The sequence below is a fragment of the Haliotis asinina genome, chromosome 1, assembly GCF_037392515.1.
Source record: "Haliotis asinina isolate JCU_RB_2024 chromosome 1, JCU_Hal_asi_v2, whole genome shotgun sequence".
Taxonomy (NCBI): Eukaryota; Metazoa; Mollusca; class Gastropoda; order Lepetellida; family Haliotidae; genus Haliotis; species Haliotis asinina.
In genome coordinates, this window is record NC_090280.1 from 77,263,659 (window position 1) to 77,288,575 (window position 24,917).

Here is a 24,917-nt window from a genome sequence, read left to right on the forward strand (position 1 = left end):
TCCCTCAGACTAGGCAGAAATCTTTCTGTAAATGTATTTTCCAGGTTCAGCATCTAGTAGTTTTGTCGTATCCTTCGGAATCGGTGCTGTTGCATCCTCTGCCACTGCAGTTTGCATTTTTCATGATTTTTTCATCCAGTAATTCGTTGTAGCTCTTTCTAGTTTTCTAGGATCTGGCTCAACGGCTACAGCAGTTCGATTCCAATATATGTTTTTTCCATCTTTCTGGAAAGTTCTGGTGGGTTATGCAGATACACAGGACAATAGAGTTTGTTGCTGCCCTAGCCTTTTGATATCCAACAAGTTTTTCTTCCGTATTTGTGTATGGCATCTCCACAAGTCATAAGTCTCTTCTCGCTCACTCCAGTTTTTGCCTTTGTACGTCTTTTTGCAACAATGTTACTCTGCTGGATGTTTGTGCGTCTGGTTGTTTGCAGTATCCTAGCAGAAACCATGTCGTGTTCACTACCTCTGTTATTTATTTCGTTTGTGGATTCTGAAGAGCTGTTTCCACATTTTTGTGAGCTTTCTTCTGATGTCTTTGTGTATTCCTTTTTCTTTCGTACTATTTATCCTAGTGACTCAAGTTCTTTTTCTGTGTCCAGTCTTCCTACTTTCTTGGATCTTCTCCATTCTTTCACACATACTGCTTCTTTTATTTCTTGCAATTGTTTTCCTCGATATCTTGTAGACCTTCACAATAGTATTCTGCCTTCGCCGAACTCTGGTACTTCCTGCATTTGGAATTTTAAAGAATTTCTGCCTATGCATCTACATTCACGTCGCGATCTTTCGTCTTACAACACAGTGGACCTTTTGCCATTGTTTCTTTGCTTTCTCTCCAGGTTTTCTTTCTATTCTCACAATGGTGGTTCGTATTGAACCGCAGGTTTCTGCTTGTCTTTCCACAGTGTGTGGGATGTTCGTTTATGTGTATTATTGTTTCGGCAAGGAATCTTGTAACATGTTGGAAATTCTCAAAACCACGAGTGGTGCACATCCTTCTTTGCCTTTCTTCCAGACACGGTCCTTGTGAAGCGTATAGCCGAAGAGGTAATGTTGTTCACGAAAGTTGGTGGTCCTTTCAAAGGTTGTAGGTCTGTTCTTCCAATAGTGCATGCCAGATAGTCGACACTTTCCGGTACGAGGTTGATATCCATGGTGTTTTCCAGCAGTAAATATGTTCCAGTAGACTTCTGGATCCGCAGAAAAGGCATATGTTAGGAAGTGATTACGACTGCCATTTGCTGAATATTTTCATGCTACCTTTCGTAGTGCTGTACTTTTATTATACTACCATATCTCTAAATGATTGTCAAAATTGTCAGAAAAAATAAATACCAGGTGTCCATAGGTAGTACAAATCTTGGTAGTCCCGACGAATTTTCTGCTCTCATAAAGTCATCACAAATCCATTACGACTACATTTGAAAAAAAGTAACCACCCAATCAACGGCTAAGGGTACTCTGTATTCGTACCCCCTTGGTATTCGGAACAATATTAACAACAAATAAAACCATGGGGGTACCATGGTATTCGGAACAAAATTTATCCCCAAAAATAATATCACTTGGGTGTCCTGTACTTGTAAACCCGCTATAAATACTACTTAGATTGGTTGATTGATTGATTCATTAATCACAGGACTGTCTGGAAACATATTTACAGACCGCCGCCATATTGCTACAGTATTAAACAACATGCCCAAAAGGTAACCCTCTGATGTTTGGTCTCCGAGAATGCAGCGCGTGTGTTAATGGTCGTGAATGGTCATTAACTCATTGTCAACCAACCATCCAGCAACTTGAAACAGTAGAGTGAGTGAGTTTAGTTTTAGCAATATTCCAGCTATGTGGCGGCGATCTGTAAATAATAGAGTCTGGACCAGACAATTCAGTGATCAACAACATGAACTTCGATCTGCGCAATTGGGAACCGATGACATGTTTCAACCAAGTCAGCGAGCATGATCACTCGATCCCATCAGTCGCCACTTACGACAAGCATAGTCGGGTTATACAACGGTAGAGGATTTACGGTAGTAGCACACAACTCGAGCGGTATCCCGAATAGTGTCAGCTGTTGTCAGCCGGTGCTCTGGCTAATCGATTACAAACACGCGTTTCTGATATTAAAACCGCAGACAACACGGTCCCAAGGAATAGGACACAACCCTGTGATACTTGTCCACGGGAGCAGTGATGTTTGTCCACTTGTTTTGCACAGTTTGGGTCGTCGTCAACCTTTGGGATGGAGTTGCTGCAGCGGGAGGTCCACGGCATATTGTCTTCATCGTGGCGGATGATCTCGGTAAAATTATCTTAGTTATTAAGTATTTTAATGCATCAATTACTAAAAATTATGGGCAAAATTATTGGTATGATTTCGATATATGTGGTTTCATCACATCGTAACAAAGGAAATCGTTGCTTGTGGTTTATAAGACAATAGCGCTAATTTATTTGTGTCTATCATGCCTTGTAAAGAACACATACAGCGTCCAACGTTTCATTCTCGAGTTGTCCGGAGAGTGCAAATGAGCAGTACGTTGGGACCAGAACTGGCGATACATAAATATGACGATGACGGTGATGATGACTACGACGAATTATCAAATACATATTCCAACGTGTTTCATCACCGAAGTTCATTACAGGAAGAAAATCTCCCATTTATCTGCACATACGCCACACCGCCAGAACAGTTGTTATTGTCACTGAGCACGTATAACTGACAGATCTGCCAGAATTGTATCATGGACTGGGTTGAGTTCATTATAGCTTTCAACAGAAACTTTCAAAACGGTTTTCAGGATGGAACGATGTTGGTTTACATAACCCCGATATGATCACACCGAACATTGACAGACTGGCAAGAGAAGGCGTGATACTGAATCAGTCCTATGTTCAACCGCTCTGCAGTCCGTAAGTATTTGACGATGGATCTTGAATCATTCTTATATCTAGCCGCTCTGTAGTCCGTAATTAGCATAGAATGGATCTTGAGGTATTCTTATATCTAGCCGCTCTGTAGTCCGTAATTAGCATAGGATGGATCTTGAATCATTCTTATATCTAACCGCTCTACAGTCCGTAATTAGCATAGAATGGATCTTGAGGTATTCTTATATCTAGCCGCTCTGTAGTCCGTAATTAGCATAGGATGGATCTTGAGGTATTCTTATATCTAGCCGCTCTGTAGTCCGTAATTAGCATAGGATGGATCTTGAATCATTCTTATATCTAACCGCTCTACAGTCCGTAATTAGCATAGAATGGATCTTGAGGTATTCTTATATCTAGCCGCTCTGTAGTCCGTAATTAGCATAGGATGGATCTTGAGGTATTCTTATATCTAGCCGCTCTGTAGTCCGTAATTAGCATAGAATGGATCTTGAGGTATTCTTATATCTAACCGCTCTACAGTCCGTAATTAGCATAGGATGGATCTTGAGGTATTCTTATATCTAGCCGCTCTGTAGTCTGTAATTAGCATAGAATGGATCTTGAGGTATTCTTATATCTAGCCGCTCTGTAGTCCGTAATTAGCATAGAATGGATCTTGAGGTATTCTTATATCTAGCCGCTCCGTTGTCCGTAATTAGCATAGGATGGATCTTGAATCAGTCTTTGGGTGTCGTCAGTAGCAGAAGGCTTGGGGGCACCCGTGACGAGCCACCTCCTCGTGGTGGGTGCTGGGTAACGCCAAGAGCTCGCCAACACCCCCGTAGTGGACCCGGGGGGATATTTGGTCCACCAACCCGTTTGCCGTGGGTTGCGGCCCTGTGTCGGCGGAGGAGGGGATCCTGGTGGTTGAGGGCAATAGGGGCCTGCAATCGTGCTCCTGTTGCTCAATACACCACTTTGGCCCTGACTTCGCCTAGACGGGTGGTCGAATGGGCCCGGTTCGACCAATCGGCTGGTCATGCCAAGCCCTGTGCATGGAGTATTGTTATATTTTTCAATGCACACTTTAGAATTGTTATAACTTTGGACTTGGCTATATTATCTAAAACATTTTTGATTTTGACATATGTTGTTCTGAAATTTGCCTAGAGTCCTATGCCAGAAGGCGGTGGCTCATGGGCCAATCTGGTGGAACTATTAATCTTTTAATTTTTCTGCTGGAGTATATCATCCGGGTATCCTTGGTGCTGCAAGCTGGAGATCCGCTTGTTTTTAGCATTGTCCTTGTGATACTCCGTGGTGGGTGGGGAGCTCGGATGATGAAATCTCAACACTAAATATGGCTTATGAAATCCCCACAAAAAAAACAAACGTCCTCTTGAAAATGATGTTGATGATAATGACCTTCGACCGTCCAGATCAATTGAGTTTTGGTCACGCTTTCTTGTTATTGAATCTGCTGATAAAACGCCTCTAAAATTGAACCCGTTCGCAGTTGCCAAAAGTATTCAAGGTATTGCCGGGGAAGTTAAGAGCATTAAACGGTTACGTTCAGGTGCACTGCAGGTTGAGTGTGGGAAACGGCAGCAGTCAGTCAATTTGATGAGCATAGAATCGTTTGTTGGAATTCCGGTTACTGTATCTGCTCATAAGACGTTAAACACGAGCAAAGGGATCATCAGAGACCGTGATCGGTTGTTTTCTGACATGACAGAACTTGACATCATGACTGAAATGAAAGATCAAGGTGTGCTCGACGTCAAACGCTTTTCAGTCCGTAAGAACAATGAAAGTGTTCCAACCAATACGTATCTGTTCTCCTTTTCATCTCCGACAGCTCCAAAATCATTAAAGGCTGGTTACTGCAACATCAAGGTTGACGTGTACATTCCGAACCCACTGAGATGTTTTAAATGTCAGAAGTACGGCCATGGTGTAAATACTTGTACATTGTCCGTTGTGTGTGCCCACTGTGGTGAGAAGACACACACAACAGAAGATTGTACCAGTAACTTCAAAAAATGCACCAACTGCTCAGGCGACCATTCCTCATTTTCTAAACAATGTCCTGTTTGGAAAGAACAAATGGAAATAAATAAACTCAAATTCACTCAAAATATCTCTTTTTCTGAGGCCAAAAATATAGTAAAAAGAACTGATCTTCCAGAAAGTTATGCTGCGGTGGCAAAAACAACATTGGAGTCACGCTCCAAAATAACAAAATCATCCACAGGCTGCCAAACTACTTTGACTTGGGTCAACTGCGATTCTCCACAGCTTTTGTACCCTGCTATATCATCACAGACTGAGGAACCACTCCCTAGTACCTCAAAGCCGTCTTCTGATCACAAATCATCATCATCTGAGTCACATTCAAGGTCTCAATCAACATCTGATAGTCAGCAAACGGTGAAAAGTAAACCAAAGCCAAAGCCTGATGCTTTAAAACAACACAGTAGCAGAGCTCCTAAGGGGTCACAAAATAAAATTCAATTGTACAATAAATATGGGTCTCTTGAAGATATGGACGTTTCTGAAAACGTCCATTCTAGGGCACATAGCTTGTCGCCCTCCAAAAGAGTGCGGGGTAGATCCCCAATAAATCCCCCCAAAAGATAGTTTATACCAATAATATTGTACAGTGGAACTGCAGAGGATTGAGGACTAATTTACATGAACTACAGCTATTAGTCCAAGATTTTATACCTTCAGCGATATGTCTCCAAGAGACATATTTAAAACAAACAGATACATTTAATTTTCGTCAGTTTAATGCATATCATTGTTTTGCACCTCCGGGTGATAGAGCCACTGGCGGATCATCCATTCTTGTCAGACAAAATGTTATTCAAAGCCCTGTTTCTCTTGTTACTAATATGCAGGCTGTTGCAGTAAGAATTACTTTACATGTAGCGTTTACACTTTGCTCTCTTTATATTTCGCCGTCTTCGGCGTTTGCCAAAACCGATCTTCAAGCTCTATATGATCAACTCCCGAAGCCCTGTATTATAATGGGAGATTTAAATGGGCACAACCCACTCTGGGGTAGTGTAAATACAAACACTAAAGGTAAATTGTTGGAGGACTTTTGTTCTGACAATGATTTATGTATTTATAATGATGGTTCCAACACATATTTACACCCTGGTACAGGGACTTATTCTGCTCTCGACTTGTCACTCACAAATTCAGAACTACTTAATGAATTCGAATGGTCAGTCCACGATGATCTCTGTGGAAGTGACCATTTTCCTACTATATTAAAAGCTGTTACTCCATCTGATGTTCCTCCATCATCAAGACGGAATTTTATAAAGGCTAACTGGGCTTTATATGAAACACTGTGTTCTGAAAAACTTAAACCCGAACGTTTTATTGACGTTCCCGATGCTATTAAATGTTTTTCTGATGAATTGAACTCCATAGCTGATGAGTGTATACCAAAGTCCTCTGCAGTTCCACATATTCGAAAACCATGGTTCAACGATGACTGCAAACAAGCTAGGAAGGCAAGGAAAAAAGCAGAACATTATTTCCGTCGCCATCCAATGGTGCATAATTTAAATAAATTTAAAATTTTAAATGCTAAAGCGCGGCGTACGTTTAAACAGAACAAACGCCAATCTTGGCAAAATTATGTATCTAAAATAAATTCTCGGACACCCATGTCCAAGGTATGGAACATGGTCCAAAAAATTAAAGGTAAAGGTACTAAATCTACTGTCCATCATCTTAAACATGGAGATCAGTTACTTACGGATAAATCAGATATTGCAAATAGACTGGGCGAAACCCTCGCTAAACACTCTTCCTCCTCTAATTATTTACCTAAATTCCAGCAGTATCAAAAACAACAAGAAAAGAAAACTATTAATTTCAATTCTGATAACGGGGAAGATTATAATGAAACTTTTTCTATTCATGAACTCCATAGCGCTCTTGATCAGGCTCATGACACTGCTACAGGAGCTGATAACATACATTATCAACTCCTGAAGCACTTACCAGAATCCTGTTTAGAGACGCTGTTATCAATATTTGATGATATTTGGACTTCCGGGAAATTTCCTTCTTCATGGCGTGATGCCATAGTAGTACCAATACCTAAACCTGGACGTGATCATACCGATCCATCTAATTATCGTCCGATTTCATTAACTAGCTGTGTTTGCAAGACCATGGAACGCATGATAAATAATCGACTTGTTTGGTACTTGGAAACAAATAACCTTATAACAGATATACAATGTGGTTTCCGTAAAAACAGAAGTACTGTCGATCACTTAGTGCGTTTAGAATCATTTGTGAAAAATGCACTAGTCAATAAACAACATGCTGTGTCTATCTTTTTTGATCTTGAGAAGGCATATGACACAACCTGGAAGTATGGCATTCTGAGAGATTTACATGATTTCGGTTTGCGAGGTCGTTTGCCTGAATTCATAGGCAAATTTTTAAATAATAGACAATTTCAAGTCCGAGTGGGTTCTACCCTGTCTGATCATTACAATCAGGATCAGGGAGTTCCACAAGGCAGTATTTTGTCAGTCACACTTTTTAGTATAAAGATAAACAGTTTATCAAAAGTTTTAAACGATTCAATTGATGGATCGTTATTTGTGGATGATTTTAATATTTCTTGTCGTGGTAAAAATATGCATACCATTGAACGACAACTACAGTTGTGTTTAAACAAAATTAATAAATGGTGTCTTGAAAACGGCTTCAAATTTTCTAAATCGAAAACTAACTGTATACACTTTTGTCGTAAATATAAACCACATAAAGACCCTGAACTATCTCTAGATGGCACACCAATTAAAGTTGTGAAGGAAGCTAAGTTCTTGGGTCTCATTTTTGACTCACACTTAACGTTTTTACCGCATATTAAATCACTTAAGACTAAATGCCTGAAAGCACTTGACTTGTTGAAAGTGGTTTCTAATTCAAAATGGGGAGGGGATCAAGCTACCCTTCTACATCTATATCGATCTCTCGTGCGTTCGAAACTCGATTATGGCTCCATCGTCTATGGTGGAGCCTGCAAAAGCAACTTAAAACTATTAGATTCAGTCCATCATCAAGGTCTAAGACTTTGTCTTGGCTCCTTTCGAACTTCACCTGTTGACAGCCTGTATGTCGAGGCTGACGAACCATCTCTTGAGCAGCGACGTATAAAATTAGCTTACAGTATGTAACAAAATTATATTCCAGTGAGTCAAACTCTGAATATAACTGTGTTTTCAGTCCTCTGTGTGAGGATTTATACAATATGAAATCTTCACTTGTACCGCCTCTTGGTTTAAGAATTAAACCATTCCTTGCTGCTGCGGGCATTGAGCTGGAAAATATAGCTCCTTCCCGTCTTCTTTCTTCTCCTCCTTGGCAGTTGGTTAGGCCCCAAGTGGACCTAACATTGACCACATTTAAAAAATCAGAAACTAATGAATTACAGTATAAACAAGAATATAATGAATTGAAACATAAATATAGCAGTTATAAATCCTTATTTACAGATGGGTCCAAGGACGGTGGTGCAGTAGCTTGTGCCACTGTCATTGGATCCAGAACAATATCTTCTAGATTACCAGATAACAGTTCTATTTTTACAGCAGAAGCTAACGCCATATTAACAGCTCTTAAATATATTCAAAGACGCCATAAACATAAACAATATATTATCTATTCCGACTCTCTTTCTTGCCTTCAGGCGATTAAAAATCTTTCTTGTAAACATCCACTTTTAATTGAAATATTTGAATTATATAATGATCTTGCTACTGGCCAGTACGACATCGTCTTCTGTTGGTTACCCAGCCACGTAGGCATTTCCGGTAACGCAATGGCCGATCTTGCTGCTAAGGCAGCACTCAACAAATCTGTGACACCACTTCTTATTCCTTATTCTGACTACAAAGCTAGCATTAGAGCTTACACTCGTAATCTGATGCAGAAGAAGTGGGACACCCAAGTAGGTATAAATAAACTACATGAAGTAAAACCCTACATTGGTTATACATACTTGGGTTGTCAGTCCAGATTTGAGGAAGTCATTTTGCGACGATGTCGTATTGGCCATACACGATACACTCATGCATACCTTTTAAAAGGTGAGGATCCTCCATTTTGTATCCCTTGTGATGAGAGAGTCACGGTCAAACATATTCTGCTTGACTGTGTTGAATTCTCCATCACAAGGGATAAGTATTTTACAGTAAAAACAATGAAGGATCTTTTTACAAACATTAATTCTCATTTAATTATAGGTTTTTTAAAAGAACTTGATTTTTTGGTTGAATTTTGAATAACATGTTCTGTAAATAGATGTATTTTAATTATTGGTTGTTTAGATTTGTAAGTAGAATTGTTAGTGGCTGTACCCTCAAAGGGGGTTGAAGTATTGTAAAATTATTGTCCTCCTGAGAGGGTACGTAAGTCCACAAACAGTGAAAGTAAATTCTAAATTTCCAGGTTTTTAATCGTAGAATAAATGTCTTTTTATTGTATGGCTAGATTTCACAAATTGCTGATGGCTGAGGGAATGATGTAAATCCAGCTAGGGTCCATGCAGGTAGCAAAAGTACTGTAAGTCCCCATGGTCCCTAGTATGGTGATCTACCTTCAGCTGTTAGCAATATATAGCCCATTTTTACATTGTATTGTCCTGTATAGATAAATTGTTTTAGGTATAGTTACTAGTTTTATATTCTAATCTGTGATATCCTAGTTGTTTTACTGTCCTTCGCTGACAGATTTTATAATAGATATATATTTCATTTTAGTATTAAATGTTCTCGTCACGATATGGCTGAGATATTGCCGATGTGACGTTAAATATTAACTCACTCACTCACTCAGAAGGCTTGGGACTGGATCGATACTGTGCCCAGCCTCTCTGTATTTCGTCGGAAATAGGCGACTTAATGCTGAATCAGTCTTGTATTCACACAGTCTGCAGTGGATAAGTAGCAGTTAGCTTGGAACTCCACTACTCCTGTGTCCAACCTCACTGCAGTCCGTAAAACACAGACGTCTTGACATTGAATCATTCCTGTATCCAACCGGCCCGTAGTTCGTAAAAACAGAATGCTTGGCATTGAATCATTTCTGTGCCCAAATGACCTACAGTTCATAAAATACGTAAGGTTTGACATTGAATCACTTCTGTGCTCAAATGGCCTGCAGTCAGTAATATACTGCTTCATGACTGATTAATTGATTGATGTTTAACGCCAAACTCCATGACGTTGATCTGTCAATAATTGCGTCTGGGCCAGACAGTTCAGTGATGAACAGCATGAGCATCGATACACGCAAATGGAATGCGTTCACATGTATCAACCTGACCACCAGATCCCGTTAGCTTCCTCTTCCAGTTAATACGCATAGACTGCTGAAGACCAATTCCAACCCAAAATCTTATTGCTTCATGAATTAAAATGGAAAGTTGATTGTGGGACTGAAAGTGCTGTTTCCTTTCTAACATAGTAGGTTTCATTTTGCTGAATGGGTTGGAATGACGTGACTGCATGGTACAGTTTCTTTTGCAATTCCTCACTGGTCATTCCCGGCTGAATGATCTCTACCGTGATATTGCCAGAACAGCACAACAGAGCGACCCGTGAAGGTCCAGGAGTAGAATATGCCTTCAGCAACCCATGCTTGCCATAAAGGTGACTATGCTTGTCGTAAGTGGCGACTGATGGGATCGAGTGATCATGCTCGCTGACTTGGTTGAAACATGTCAACCAACTGCGCAGATCGATGTTCATGTTGTTGATCACTGGATTGTCTGGTCCAGACTCGATTATTTACAGACTGCCGCCATATAGCTGGAATATTGCTGAGTCGTAAAGCTAAACTCACTCACTCACGCACACTAGAACAATGCTTAATATAAAACCTCCAGAAACATTAAAATATATTTGGATAATATGCACGTACCTACAATACATTACGTTTTCAAACCTTTCAACGGTCTGTATCAGTAACTCGTTTATATTTTATTTGATTTGATTTATTATATACAATTCAACGTAAAAAAAATTCACTTTCGACAGATCACCACTCGCAGATGCTCATGTTTTATTAAAGCGATAAATACACATACATGTGCTCAGCAGCAGCAAAATATTTCATCCCGAGGCGATATATAAAACCATCACCAAACCATGACAGACGTCATAATGGTGAGTTTTGGCTGTACGCAGTGAAGTGTAACATGCATGTATATATTAGTTCCATGACACAATAGTAGTTGATGTAATGCCATGTCAGCATACAAGCGAGAAAATTAATATAAGCTGACATGACATGGGTTGACCAGCACCCTTTGTACATGGTGAAATAGTAATAACTACATGTTTGACAATAGATATATGGCCCTTCAACGTTTCCGTAGATCGTAAATATTAGTTCATGATTTTTTGAATGAGTAACGTAAAAACCTTGTTGTTTATCCTGTCTGTAGATTGCCAGTTTTGTTGTGTGGTTGTCTTTGTTTCAAATCATAATTTCAATGACAATGACAATGACAATTTATTTCAGTATGAATGCCACATGGCCTAAAGTACATTAAATATACAAAAGAAACAGTGCACAGCCGTGTACAAAGAGTGGAGGGTTGTGTACTGCCAATATACTCAAATTGGCAAGTTTCGTTTCAAATAGATACTTAAAGCTAGTATGTGCTCATAATGAGTTGATGTCAGTAACTGATAATAAATAGCCCGTAATGGATTAGCATGATAATATGATGGAATAATTTTCTTGCGGCTTCCAGAATAATAAGGACAAATAAGCAAAAAATGGTACTCATCCTCGATTTGCTGCAATTGGCGCTCAGTGCATAATAACATTCTTTTTTCAACAGTTTTATCAAACCTATACTGTTAAATATTTAACTTAAGTGAAAGACAACGAAACTTACATTGGATTCTTCTCAAATGGTGTCTGTTAGCAAGTGCGGACATGTATTTCTCAGGAGTTAATTTCAGGATTTCAGTTCAGAATATGCCCCCCAAAAGTGAGAATTATTAATCTTAGAATGCCAATCTTAAAACTGGATATCTTCACAACGTTGTTGAAACTGCTTAATAGATATTATAAATCATAATTTCAAAATGATTTAAAAGCTGATTTCAACTGTCAACATCGAAGCAGACTTGTGTTAGCTTATAATCACCAATTGTCTCACTCACAGTAACTGTATCATAATACGTTTTCGATTTTGTTTATTTTGCAGAGTACAGTTACCATCCTGCATAGATCAATTCTATATTTTCCATAGGTTTTGAAGCTCATATCGCATTGTGGCTCCCTTCAATGTAAACTAAATCTGAGTTACTAATCTATATCCAAGTTATGTACATACATGGAAAATTGAATCGCAACATCCCATGGTTCATAGTACAAATATGATATTATTAAGGATAACAAAGGTACTTATTCAAACCCCAATACTGCCTGTAACTGATAACAACTGATATAGAATCCTCAGAAAATCATGTAAGTGTCAATAATGGAGCGCGATATCAATATCGGGTGATAACTACGCCAACTGTAATAACAAGCTCACTGACTTGGTTCACACGTCATTGTATCCCAGTTGCTTAGATCGATGTTCATGCTGTTGATCACGGGATTGTCTCGTCCAGACTCGATTATTTTGATACCGACGCCATATAGCAAGAATATTATTGGATGTGGCTTTAAACATCAAACAAACCGATGGCCCACCTGAAGCAGTTGCGACATTGCCAACGTTGAAGTTGACGTCTCCAACGTTGCAGTCAACGTTAGCTCAACGTCATTACTCTGATTGACCGAAAGGCTGTGGCGATTGGTGGATATGAAGTGGAGTTGCTGTTGTTGATGCTGCAAATATACATTTGTTGGTGCAGGGTCATCAGGCGACTTTCCTGGTTGCTATGTATAACTGTAGGTCTTCCATTTCTGACATCTGCTGGCCACTCTGTATCAGTGACGTTCAGACGGTCCAGTCATATCCCCTTCTGGTTACACTGTGTATAGAGAGAACGAAAACGTATATCTAATTGTATATTTTATACACGCAGGTCGAGAAGCGCCTTTATGTCCGGCTACTACCCCTTTAAGACTGGCTTGCAGGTGAGTGATTAGCTGAAATAGAAAATTGTTTATGCTCTAGAGTCCAGTGCTGACTAATAGATATCCGTGCTACTCAATTGAGAATCAGGCTAGCTGTTCTCAAACGTTCGTGGCCCTACGAACTTCTTAGGCCTATTCTTAACACATTGGGTACGATCAGAGTTATGAATTCTTAGGGCGTTTCGAACGTTTCGAGAATATGAGCCCAGGTACTGACCAATAGACAACCGTGATGTCCAGTCATGTTTCCCACATGGGTCAATAGATATCCGTGGTAACAAGTTTCGTTTAAGGTACAGAACAATAGAAAACCGTCGTACCAGGTGGATATTAGATACTGACCAATAGAAAACCGCGGTATCCATTTGCGTTTAGGCACTGGCCAGTAGAACACCCCAGTATCCATGTGCGTTTAGGCACTGGCCAATAGAAAACCGTGGTATCCATGTGCATTTAGGCACTGGCCAATAGAAAACCGTGGTATCCATGTGCATTTAGGCACTGGCCAGTAGAAAACCGTGGTATCCAAGTGCATTTAGGCACTGGCCAGTAGAAAACCGAGGTATCCACTCACTTGTCTTTAGACACAGGCCAATAGAAAACCGTGGTATCTATGTGCGTTTAAGCACTGGCCGATAGATAACCGTGACTCCCAGGTGCGGTTAGGCACTGGTGAGTAGATAATCCGTAATATCCAGAAAATGTTAATGGATTAGCCCATTAAAAACTTGATTTCAGGTTTCTGTGAATCACTGGACAATACATAGCTCCGTATTCAGATTTGAGTCACAGGCTGGATGATAGTTGACAGTGGTGCTAACTAATGCGTGGTACTTCTTTACTTGTGGAGGCAAAGAAAGAGACAAACGTACCTCATACTTCGTTATCTTTCACAGCACCTGGTCATTCTGAACAACCAGCACGTGTGTCTACCACTCAACATCACGATCCTGCCACAGAAACTGAAGGAGCTTGGCTATGCCACTCACATTGTCGGCAAGTAAGTGAACTGGAGGAACCTATGACCATGCACATGTAGGGATGTTAAGCGTGGCATCAATGTAGGGAATGGAACACGGGTCTTCGGCGTGACGAGCGACCGCTTTACCCACAAGGCTACTCCACCACCCGACCCGTAGTTGAGTGGCTATAGTTTTACGGCGGTTCTAGAGATAGTCCAGCAATATTCAAGACGTGGGGACACCAGATATGGGTCAACAGTAGAAAACAACCGGGTCCATCATTTCTCGTGTCCCCCTGACAGTCCCAGTACTAGATGCATTTTGCAATATCTGTAGCAGATGGAACAGAAGATGTAGTACTATCAGTCTGAGTAGTAGTAGTAGTAGTAGTAGTAGTAGCAGTAGTAGTAGTAGTAGTAGTAGCAGTAGTAGTAGTAGTAGTAGTAGTAGTGGGAGGAGGGGTGGGGGTAAGCAAGTTGGTGATGAGCAGGTGGGGGTGTTTGCTTGGGTTGCTGACAGTGCCCCTGTTGTTTGGTCCAGGTGGCACATTGGCTTCTGCAGCTGGAACTGCACCCCAACGTACCGTGGCTTTGACAGCTTCTTCGGCTACTACAACGCACAAGAAGACTACTACACCCACACCACCGCTGGCTTCCTGGACTACCGTAACAACACCAGCCCCGAGAGGACGGAGAACGGAACTTACTCAACGGTAACAAGTTTTCTTTAAACAATATACACACTCATTCCTCTCGGCCATCATAATAATCACAACTGTGAAGCAAATGAAGACAATGGTCATTTATAAGTTGTAGGCATCTCTCGAGGGTAACATGGCCAGATGTTTGCCTCTTGTAGCAGTGTTATCCCTCACCTACAGGCTAGGGTCGCTTACAGGCTCGGGTAACACTGTTATAAAGAGGCGTACATCAGACCATAATACACGTGGGAGAAGCATGTCATGTCTGTCACATACTACAGTAAAAGCCAAACCTCAGATTTAAAAGTTAATGCAATTTATTAACTAAATCTACCTCATTTACAATAAACCATTTAGGTTTGCCTTCACACCTGCATTATCACCTCATCAAACACCCTCGTACTCTTTCCCTGCACACTCACGCACGCTCATCATACTTCACACTTCAAATTTACGCACATACAGTCATACCAATACTCCCATCAACTCACAATATCACAACACTACAAATGTCTTTAAAGAAATACACCACAAATCATATACTTATATTATTTACACTGAAGATGGAATAGACAATAACCATTCATTGAAAGCACACATCAGTCTATTATTGTTCACTGTTCCCATCACAATCGATGTTGTTGTCATGTCACCATATGTAGGGGTTCAAACAGTTTATGATTTCGGTGGTATATTAGTTAATCTTCACACACTTGGTTGGCATGTCACTTTGATCCCTAATGATCAATCAGTGCAGCCTTACTGGCGGGGCACGGCACGCTCCCACAGACACCCAGGTCAGTTCAGCTATACACAGGCGGCACATCGATCTCTCACGATCGGCGAGACAGCCTTACGGGGTGTAACAAAAAGCACAGCATGTACATGGTATCTTTACACATACACAACATATGGGTTTTGCACATACAAAATGTGGTTACAGGGCTGTTTTACAGTACTTAATATACCACACTATCACTGTACTTTACACATAAGTGTTGTCTGAACATCGTTATTACCCCATCATACTAGCTTAGGGACATTCTAAATGCTTTCATTATAAATCACAATTCTTTCACATTCCAAACTTCAGCAATAATATGGCACATATTACATATTATAAGGTGAAAGCTAAACTTCAATACATATACAAACAATTCAATCACAAGATAACACAAAATCATAATACTCACACCAGCTGAATATATAGGGAAAACAGCCAACCTCACACACATACACTTTCCAACTGGTTGCCAACTCACAATCTTCAAATCAAACCTTATATACCCCCAAGCTACATGATTGACCCCAAGCCTTCTACCCAGCCACATACAATAGTCTTTCCTACTGCACACCTCAGATCCGAACAATAGCTCAACGCTTGCATTACTGCACTCGCTCACAAGTCCTCACTCCACACTTATCACCCTTCAGATTTAACACTCAACATATACTGTATACATTATAATAATTGTGATCTTGACAATGTCCACATAATCATTTTATTTTATCTTTGAGATCGCTACCAACTATATGACATATGCCTCTCAACTGAATTTTTAAAATCAGTGAAACATATTCTGAGAGGTTTAAAACTGTTATAATGTATAAAATACTTTAAATAAAGCAGTGAAAATCGGTAAAATAAATATCTACATGTTAGTGAACTCAAAAACAGCTAATCGAACGGTTTTCAAACTCCGGGCACAGCATGCATCATATTATGTTGTCATACGATTGTTAGAGATGCAGCTTCTCAGGGGAGAGATTGGCGGGTACCGTGGCAGCGGGTAATATTTTTTTTCAGTTGTCACTCTTCTGGGCATTCTCTTCCCACAGAGGTTACTCCTGTCATATCTTCCTACGTAACCTCTGTTCTAATACGGTGATATTTCCCGGTCATCGAGAAATCCCCTTGCGGCAAACAATCGCAACAGGAATTATCTCCCTTGTTAGTATCCAATCAGAACACGCGTTAAATAGAAAGGTATTTCATGTTTAACTGAAAATCAGAAACTGGCAATAGAGAGTGCAGGGATCAATCGCCATGATGCATTTGTAGAAACAAAAACTGGTAGTGGCAAGTTTTCCCAATGGATTAGGAAATTACCGAGATCTTGCGAATGATCACTCTTGAAACAACGTCTCTGATTGCACAACTAAATCTGAACGCCTCCAATCGCGAGTCTTGAACACTCGCACCATGAAATGGCCGTATTAGAACAGAGGTTACGTAGGAAGGTATGACAGGAGTAACCTCTGTGGGAAGAGAATGTCTTCTGGGAGGGGTGACTTGAATCTTGTTAATGCGTCATTGACCAATGAAATTATAGTATTTTACATGAAAATAAGGTAAATAACATCATTCTATGGTTATCTTCCAGCTCCGGTTCACAGATGTTGCCATAGACATCATTCAACGCCACGACAAGAATCAGCCTTTGTTTCTCTACCTTCCGTTCCAGGCTGTCCACGCACCTATAGAGGTAAACACTGATCGTAAGAATTTCGCTCTTCTTCCGGTGGAGCCAGACGGTTGTTCATTTCTTATTTCTGGCGTAGCCGGGAACTAGCCATTCAAAGTGCGGAGATCAGACCAAGCAAAAGGAAGCAAGTTCAACGGTTTCAGTAAAATGCGAGGACAAAATTTCAACCATATCCGGTTATAGCTGTGCATGCGTACCGTCCTTCATTAAGGGTGTGCTCAAACGTGTGCTCTAATAGGTCAACTTGGGCAATACATATAACACCTGTCTTTCCATTTTAATATTGTTTGAGCGAGAACACTTTCACTTCACACACAAGCTACACAAAGTCCGTTTTTTGTCTTCATTTGATGCCGTGGACATATGAATGTTGTATGTTAAATATCGTCCACTAGACCGTACCGCCGCCCGCCTTCTGTCTGCTAGTCCAGATGGTGGAAGCGCTGTTCACACGAAATCCATTTCCTTGATGGACAGAAAAAGAAGAACGCGTCGCACAAGAGTAAAAATAAATTTTCCCTCTCATTTTCATTATTTTGCAAGTATATCATGCTTTGTCATTTGACAGAGGGGTCTAGAAATCTACAGATCTTTCTGTAATAGCTTGAGACCTTCGTTATTTATTGCAATTGCGCGTTAAGCGAGGCCACCCTCCTGAGTGTCGAAACAAGATGGCGGAAGATGATCGTTTCAACAGGAAATATGACATCATCATTAGCAGATGCGCCTTTTCTAGCTGTCAATTCTTAGATATAGTTTTTAGGTCTTCATTGACAGCGCAGGCTTCATTGCGTCAGTATTTTTTCAATTATCCTGATATACTTGCTAACTAATGAAAATGCGAGGGAAAACTTACCTTTACTCTTGTGCGACGTGTTCTTCCTTCACTGTCCAGAGAGGAAACGGATTTGGTTGTGGGGCAACTCCACATTTCTTGTGGACAGCGCTTCCATCCTGTGTAGTCTAAACATCTTTATTCCAATTTCGAAGGTCCCACCACAGTATGAGGCACTGTACCCGAATGTAAAAACAGAAGATCGCCGAAAGTTTTGCGGTATGTACGAAGTATCTGTTTCACTTACATGTACACTTTGTGATCACACGTGATCTTGCCAGGACAAGACGATCGCAAGTTACGCAACGAACGCAACCAAAGAGTTAGGGTGATCTTATTCCAATGTGTGCTGTGCGCCCGCTGATGAATATTAATGCTTTCTGTGCACGTAAGACCATTGTGCACTTAAGGGCACCACACACGTGCAAAACTCATCAAGAAACATGTTTTAACAGAATTGAACAGGCTGCGTGGATAAATGCTTTTCGATTAAATTAAACATTTCGGTAGCACTTATATTTAATATTAATTACTAAAATATAAAGAGATACGGGAGGAAGACACACACACACACACACACACACACACACACACACACACACACACTGCCCCCATTAAAGCATAAACAAAAACCAAAACAAAACAAACCCACCCCTCAAAACAAACAAACAAACAAGAAGACAAAAGTAAGGAATGCGTCCAACACTGGGTGAGTATATTTTTATGCCGCTCTTCGCAATATTCCAGTAACCTCACCGCGGGCTGACCACACTATGCCCATGTTGGGAATCGAACCCGGTTCTTCGGAGTAACAAGAGAACAGTTTAAATATTAGGCTAACCAACCGCCCAGTCCACATCGAACAGTAAAAGAAGGTCGTTGCCAAGCCCTTCATGGTGAAGATATTGAATGAAGACTTAATTTGCTGAATTGTCTCTAGGAATGGTCTCGGCTCTCGATGAAGCAGTTGGAAACATAACTAAAACATTGACAGACAGTGGGCTAATGGACGACACACTGATTCTGTTCACTGCTGACGTGAGTACAGGTTCTGGGGTTTTCCAATCACGGTAAGAAGAATATAAACACGTCAAACACGTCAAACACGATCAACACGATGAAAGTATTTAAACCCATTCTTTGTCTCAATTTTCTATAGAATGGTGGTTGGATCACCGAACAAGGAAACAACTACCCTCTGCGCGGAGGCAAATTTACTGTGTACGAAGGAGGAACGAGAGCGGTGGCATTCCTTCATGGATCAGGTCTCGAGAAAACTGGAACTGTATTTGACGGGTAAACAACCACGAAATCACAATCGGTCAATGTGATTTCCAGACACATGACCTTGTACCAATCAACTGTGTGACGAGCACACGCTTGAACCACAAGGATTTATAAAACTGTTCACTGTTCTATCTATCTATCTGTCTATCTATCTATCTATCTATCTATCTATCTATCTATCTATCTATCTATCTACCTACCTACCTACCTACCTACCTACCTACCTACCTACCTACCTATCGTTGTAGATTGATCCATGCCGTGGACTGGTTGCCCACGTTGACTGCCGCTGCCGGAGGCACCCCAGGTACAGTAGGGCGTGGCTGTTACAAGAGTCGCGATAGTCTATTCAGACATCAACATTTAGACCAATACAGCTTGGCATGCGTCTCAATACGCTGACTGCCTCTGACTGGTATACTCATAGTATCAGTTCTTGTCGGGTTTGCAAATACGACTTCTTAGGTACAAGAAACAAACGTCTCATGGCGTTCTCTGTTACCGCATGGAGACAATTGATTCTTGTGAAGGTTTTGCCAGCATATGAAACTTGCTTGAAAATACCGCTAATTTTGGTACAAGATAACCCGGACTGGCAAATTTTAGCCGACACTGATACTGCGAGCATACTTGTGGTGGCAGTCAGTGCGTAACTTAGAAAAATGTAAAGGATAACGTCCACTTAGTTTAGAGGACATTAGTCGTCCTGCGGATCCGTGAAAATCCGGATTAGAACACATTCTTTAATATGACACCCGTAAAGGATGACTAACGAAACCGGGGGACCACCGGATCGTGTCATACATACGTTTGAAATTTAGACTTGCTGAAAAGTGTCCTGTCCTCAAGACAAGATGTCTCTATTTCCAAGAGTATATGGAAACGGTGGGGTATAGCCCGGTAGTTAAAGCGTTGGCTCCCGCCAAATACGCGGGTATCATTCCTCTCAAAAAGTTACATTGTGTGACGTGGTGGTATGTGGTCCTGTGTACTGGGCTCAGGAAATAGATCAGTTGAAAAATTAAGCAACGTCGGCCGCGAGAGTTCTTGAGTGGGTTGAGCGTATTTGGCAGCTTGACTCTTGAGAGTGTCTATTACTTCAAACTTGCCCACAACGAAGCACATATGATACATGTGGTCTCACCTTAGGCACGTGAGTCTGTTCAAAAGGGTCTGTCTCCGCTTTTCCACAAGAAAATGGGTACCCGGTGGGATGAAGTAACTTTACTATAACCTTCTAACGCCTAACTAGCTTGGATTAACCTGGGCAATGATGTGTTAGAGTTTTGAGCATGCACAATTGTGTGGAAACAGGCGCTTTAAAAGTGGACGTTATTTTATTTTAAGTGTCCTTCTAATGTACCCTGCTGTGATATTGCTGGAATATTGATAGAGTGAGTTAGTGAGTGAGTTTAGTTTTACGCAGCAATCAGCAATATTCCAGCTATATGGCGGCGGTCTGTAAATAATCGAGTCTGGACCAGACAATCCAGTGACCAACAACATGAGCATCGAGCTGCACAATTGGGAACCGATGACATGTGTCAACCAAGTCAGCGAGTCTGACCACCCGATCCCGTTAGTCGCCTCTTACGACAAGCATATTCGCTTTTTATGGCAAGCATGGGTTGCTGAAGGCCTATTCTACCCAGGGACCTTCACGGGTGTGATAGAAGAGGTGTAAAACTTTGATAGAAGAGGTGTAAAACTAAACTGACTCACTTCTAACTACGTTCAGCTCCTTTCACAGAAGCACATGCTCAGGATTTAGAGAAACCTAACCTTTGATCAACTATATTAAGACCAAGGAAATCATTTTAACCTGTATTTTACCATTAATAACATATCGGAACTCGCTAAACTATGTAGCAGAATCTATGGTAGGGGATGTCGTACCACTAGAATGAATCTCTCTGTATTTGAAGAATGGTTTGATTCTTAACGCATGGAGCTGATGTTGTTTAACTGACAATGGATATAATATCACACTAACGTCTTCAGAGTCAGACCGTGACGGCTTCAACTTGTGGCCGAGTCTCAGCACAGGTTCCCCGTCCCCTCGTACTGAGGTCGTTTACAACTACGACTCACACCTCTTCCCCACTGAAGGACATGCGGCCATCAGGTACGTCGATGTTGGCGTTGATGAGGACGCTGACAAATGCATTTGGTAGTCTTTAAATAGGTGTATTAAATGTCTTTCTTGGAAAAACATGTGTCTCTACAGTTCAGTGCTTATAAACGTAGAACTCGACTTTGTGAAATATAGACACTCTATTATAGTATTCAATGACAAATGCAGTTTGTACGTGGCAAGTGTGTCACATTTTGTATTATACTGTCTCCATCGTACGCTGGCAGATATTAAGGCTTTCGGCTATATTCGACTTGAAAATGATCTGGATTGGATGACAAACGGACCTCGCTTATCCAGACACATATCAACTACTGTCCGGATAGACGAGTTGTTTTGTTTTTGTTTTTATAATAAAAAAAAACACACTTATATATCTTTTCCTCCCAGAAAGTCAAGCGGACATGAGAAGAAACCACCAAGAAACGCTCCATTATAAAACACAACACAAAATATTGATTGAGTATCGCACAAATTTAGCAGATACATAGTTTCAGTGGGGTACATAAAGTCTGGTCCAGACTATCAACTGTCAGACTTTCGTTTTTTGTTGACGAAGCGGTGGCTAAATGGGTTTGGTGTCTGATTTTGTCTGCTGGCATTTAGGAACCAGACTCTTGAAGGCGTGGGTTCGAATCCCGGGTGGGACTCAGCCCAACAAAGTACTAGAATGTGTACTTTACTGAAAAAGTGTAATCCCATGCATAACATCTCTTTGAGCCTAGCCGCGAGATCACGTTAACTGTACATTAGGGCAAACACCGTTTGTTGAAGACAAATTCTACACCAGATCGCCTCGGGTTGCTTTGGAAGAAGGGCTTTGCTCGTCACACCAAAGACCCCGGTTCGATTCCATACATGGGTGCAATGGGTGCATTATTGGAGTCTCACAATGTAATGAAACTGGAATATTGCTCAAGGCGATGTAAATCCACACTCACTCAGTGGAATAAACCAGTTTCAGACTAAAAACGTTTCGTATATATATTGTAAGGTACTGAGCACTTCTCGTAATAGGCTCGTATTCTGTGCAGGGTGGGTGACTACAAACTGATCGATGGGTACCCGGGACTCTACAATGGCTGGTACAAGCCGGAACAAGTGACCTCTGACCTGAACCTCACCAACATCAAGGATTGGGCCACAAAGTATCAACTGTTCAATTTGAAAGGCAAGGAACATACCACATGGATTCTTGTTCACTCAATCGAGTATCTTTCCATCGAATGGTTAGGGTATAGATCTGGAGGTAATAACCTTCCTTGAATTCTCCAAAGGTTTGAAACGTAAAATGGTGGCGTTGTGACTTGATATCCCTCACTTGTGTCTGATTAAATTTGGTTCAAAAGCGGTTTAAACATTTTCAGCTCACTGTGGAAGGAAAAAAAAGAGTGCCGTAGCTATTTACCACCTGCTTGAAAGAAAGGACACAAAAAAGAGCACCGACAGATCATTCACAAGCGGTCTCCTTTATTCGGAACTAACAAAACATCACTCAGATGTCCAATGCTTCCTTAGGTTAAAAGACGCTTTAAGCATTCGCTTTCCAGGTTCCGGTACAATTTCAGCAGTCATTTTTATTTTTTCCGGCAAAACGTGCATCATTCCTTCCAGTACTTGCAATGACCGGATGCATGTGTGTTTACAGATGACCCTACCGAGCACAACGATCTGTCCACCTCTCACCCAGACATCGTGAAGCAGTTAGCGGCCAGACTGGCCTGGTATGAGAAACAAGCGGTGCCACCTAATTACCCATTACTTCCCGACCCCGAGAGCAACCCCGAGCTGTACGGCAATGTCTGGTCACCTGGCTGGTGCTGAGTTTCCTGTTATACCAGCATGGAAATCAAGTCATTGCATGTTTGCTTGGTGTTTCGAGTATGACTAGTAGTTTGGGTATAGTTCGCAGGGCTGATCAGCTGTTTCAAAAGCAAACTTTCGGCTCCCTGGGAAGGCAGGCGTTATGTTGCAGTTTGTTTCACGATGTGTTCATTTGCGTACTGCTACCAAAGATCACTAAGACGCGGTCTTTATCAACCAATACTTGGCATAAGAGGCGAATAATGAGTCACCAGGCTTGGTGACTTGATTGCTGTTGATCACTGGCTTGTCTGGTTCATATCTACAGAGGGGTTGTGGGGTAGCGTAATAGTTCAAGTACTGGTTTGCCACACCGCAGACATGGGTTCAAATCCCCAGATGGGTACAATGTGTGAAGCCCATTTCTGGTGTCCCCCGCAGTGATGTTGCTGGATTATTGGTAAAAGGGACTTAAAGCCAAATTCGGTCATATCTGCAGATCGACCCATGTAACAGCAATATTGCTGACTGTTGCATTATACCCAACTTTTGCTGTTTAATGTCCCTCACCACCATGATTTGCCACAATTAGGGTCATGTGTGAGGGTCACAACTCTCATGAAGGCTTTTAGAGCTGAAATGGGTTTGTGTCTGTAAGTGTGACTTATGGCTTGCAGTTTTCAATCTGTCCACTAGACCAAACAGATGGTCCAGAACTCTGTGAACTTCCACAAGGACAATTTGTCTGATCAGACTGAAATTTAAAGGCACAATGCCACGCTTGATCTTATTTTGGTCTATAATATATATATTGGGGCATATGCTCATATTTTAGTTTCCTACTCATACAAATAAAGAAAGACTTGTTATCCCTTGCAATTTGTGTGAAACTGAAAATTGAAAGTTCAAGGAGAACAGATAACACTTCCCATTAATGGAATGTAAATGATTGCTCCAAATATCAAAAACCGTCACATGCGACTTTGTCCAAACTGCCCTCAGTCACAAGCCAGTTGTTACAAGTTATTCATAAAGAGCATCCCAGGGGGCATAATTCCTTGAGTGTTCTCTTGAAACAAAGTTTGGTGGTAGAGGGCACGAGAGTCGATTTAGTGTTGCATTAATTCATATGATCATCTACGTTTCATATTGTACTTTTTAATGCATATATTAATAGGAATAAATTGTATGGTAGCTTCACAGGGGGCCCATAGCATTAAGGAGAGAAATGCAATATTGGTTTTCTGAGAAGCGTGGTGAAAACTGCTGTAAGAGTATTCAGAGGTTTGTTTTCACTCTCTAATTGTACAAAGTGACTACAGTATCAAATTGCACGTATTGCCTACCAATCAGTATATGACAACCTTTGTTCAGCCGACAAACTTTTGTCTCTACCTCCCTTTATGTTGAAGACATTTGGTGGTAAATCCTTCAAACTTCTAACACTCTGCTGCTGTGATATAGAGCTCTCTTCCCCTTCATCCCAGAAGTGCTCCTTCCTTGACTTCCTTTAAATCTAGCCTTAAGATCCATCTGTTTGATAATCACTGGCAATTATTCATCTTTAAACTTATAAACACTTAGGGCATGCCTTGTGGAGTTCAGCACCATATAAATGCCCTTATTATTATCATTACAAGGGTACTTTTCATTTAAAAGTCAAATAATAACACAA

General features: G+C 41.0%; 1 protein-coding gene across 2 annotated transcripts; it reads left to right on the forward strand.

Annotated features, from left to right (window-relative positions):
* The first annotated feature begins 2,049 nt into the window (after nt 1-2,049).
* LOC137297654 (arylsulfatase B-like) lies at nt 2,050-24,121 on the forward strand. 2 transcript variants are annotated; one of them, XM_067829560.1, is made up of 13 exons: nt 2,050-2,311; nt 2,814-2,925; nt 12,984-13,035; nt 13,932-14,035; nt 14,538-14,709; nt 17,082-17,183; nt 18,174-18,237; nt 18,959-19,056; nt 19,178-19,314; nt 19,554-19,612; nt 21,307-21,430; nt 22,474-22,610; nt 23,088-24,121. In XM_067829560.1, the coding sequence occupies exons 1-13, from the start codon at nt 2,203-2,205 to the stop codon at nt 23,261-23,263; spliced, it is 1,446 nt and encodes a 481-aa protein (XP_067685661.1). In that variant the 5' UTR covers nt 2,050-2,202; the 3' UTR covers nt 23,264-24,121. The 2 variants fall into 2 exon arrangements, with proteins under 2 accessions (XP_067685661.1, XP_067685669.1); XM_067829568.1 differs by lacking the exons at nt 18,959-19,056; nt 19,178-19,314; nt 19,554-19,612 and having other exon boundaries at nt 2,132-2,311.
* Nucleotides 24,122-24,917: the final 796 nt, after the last annotated feature.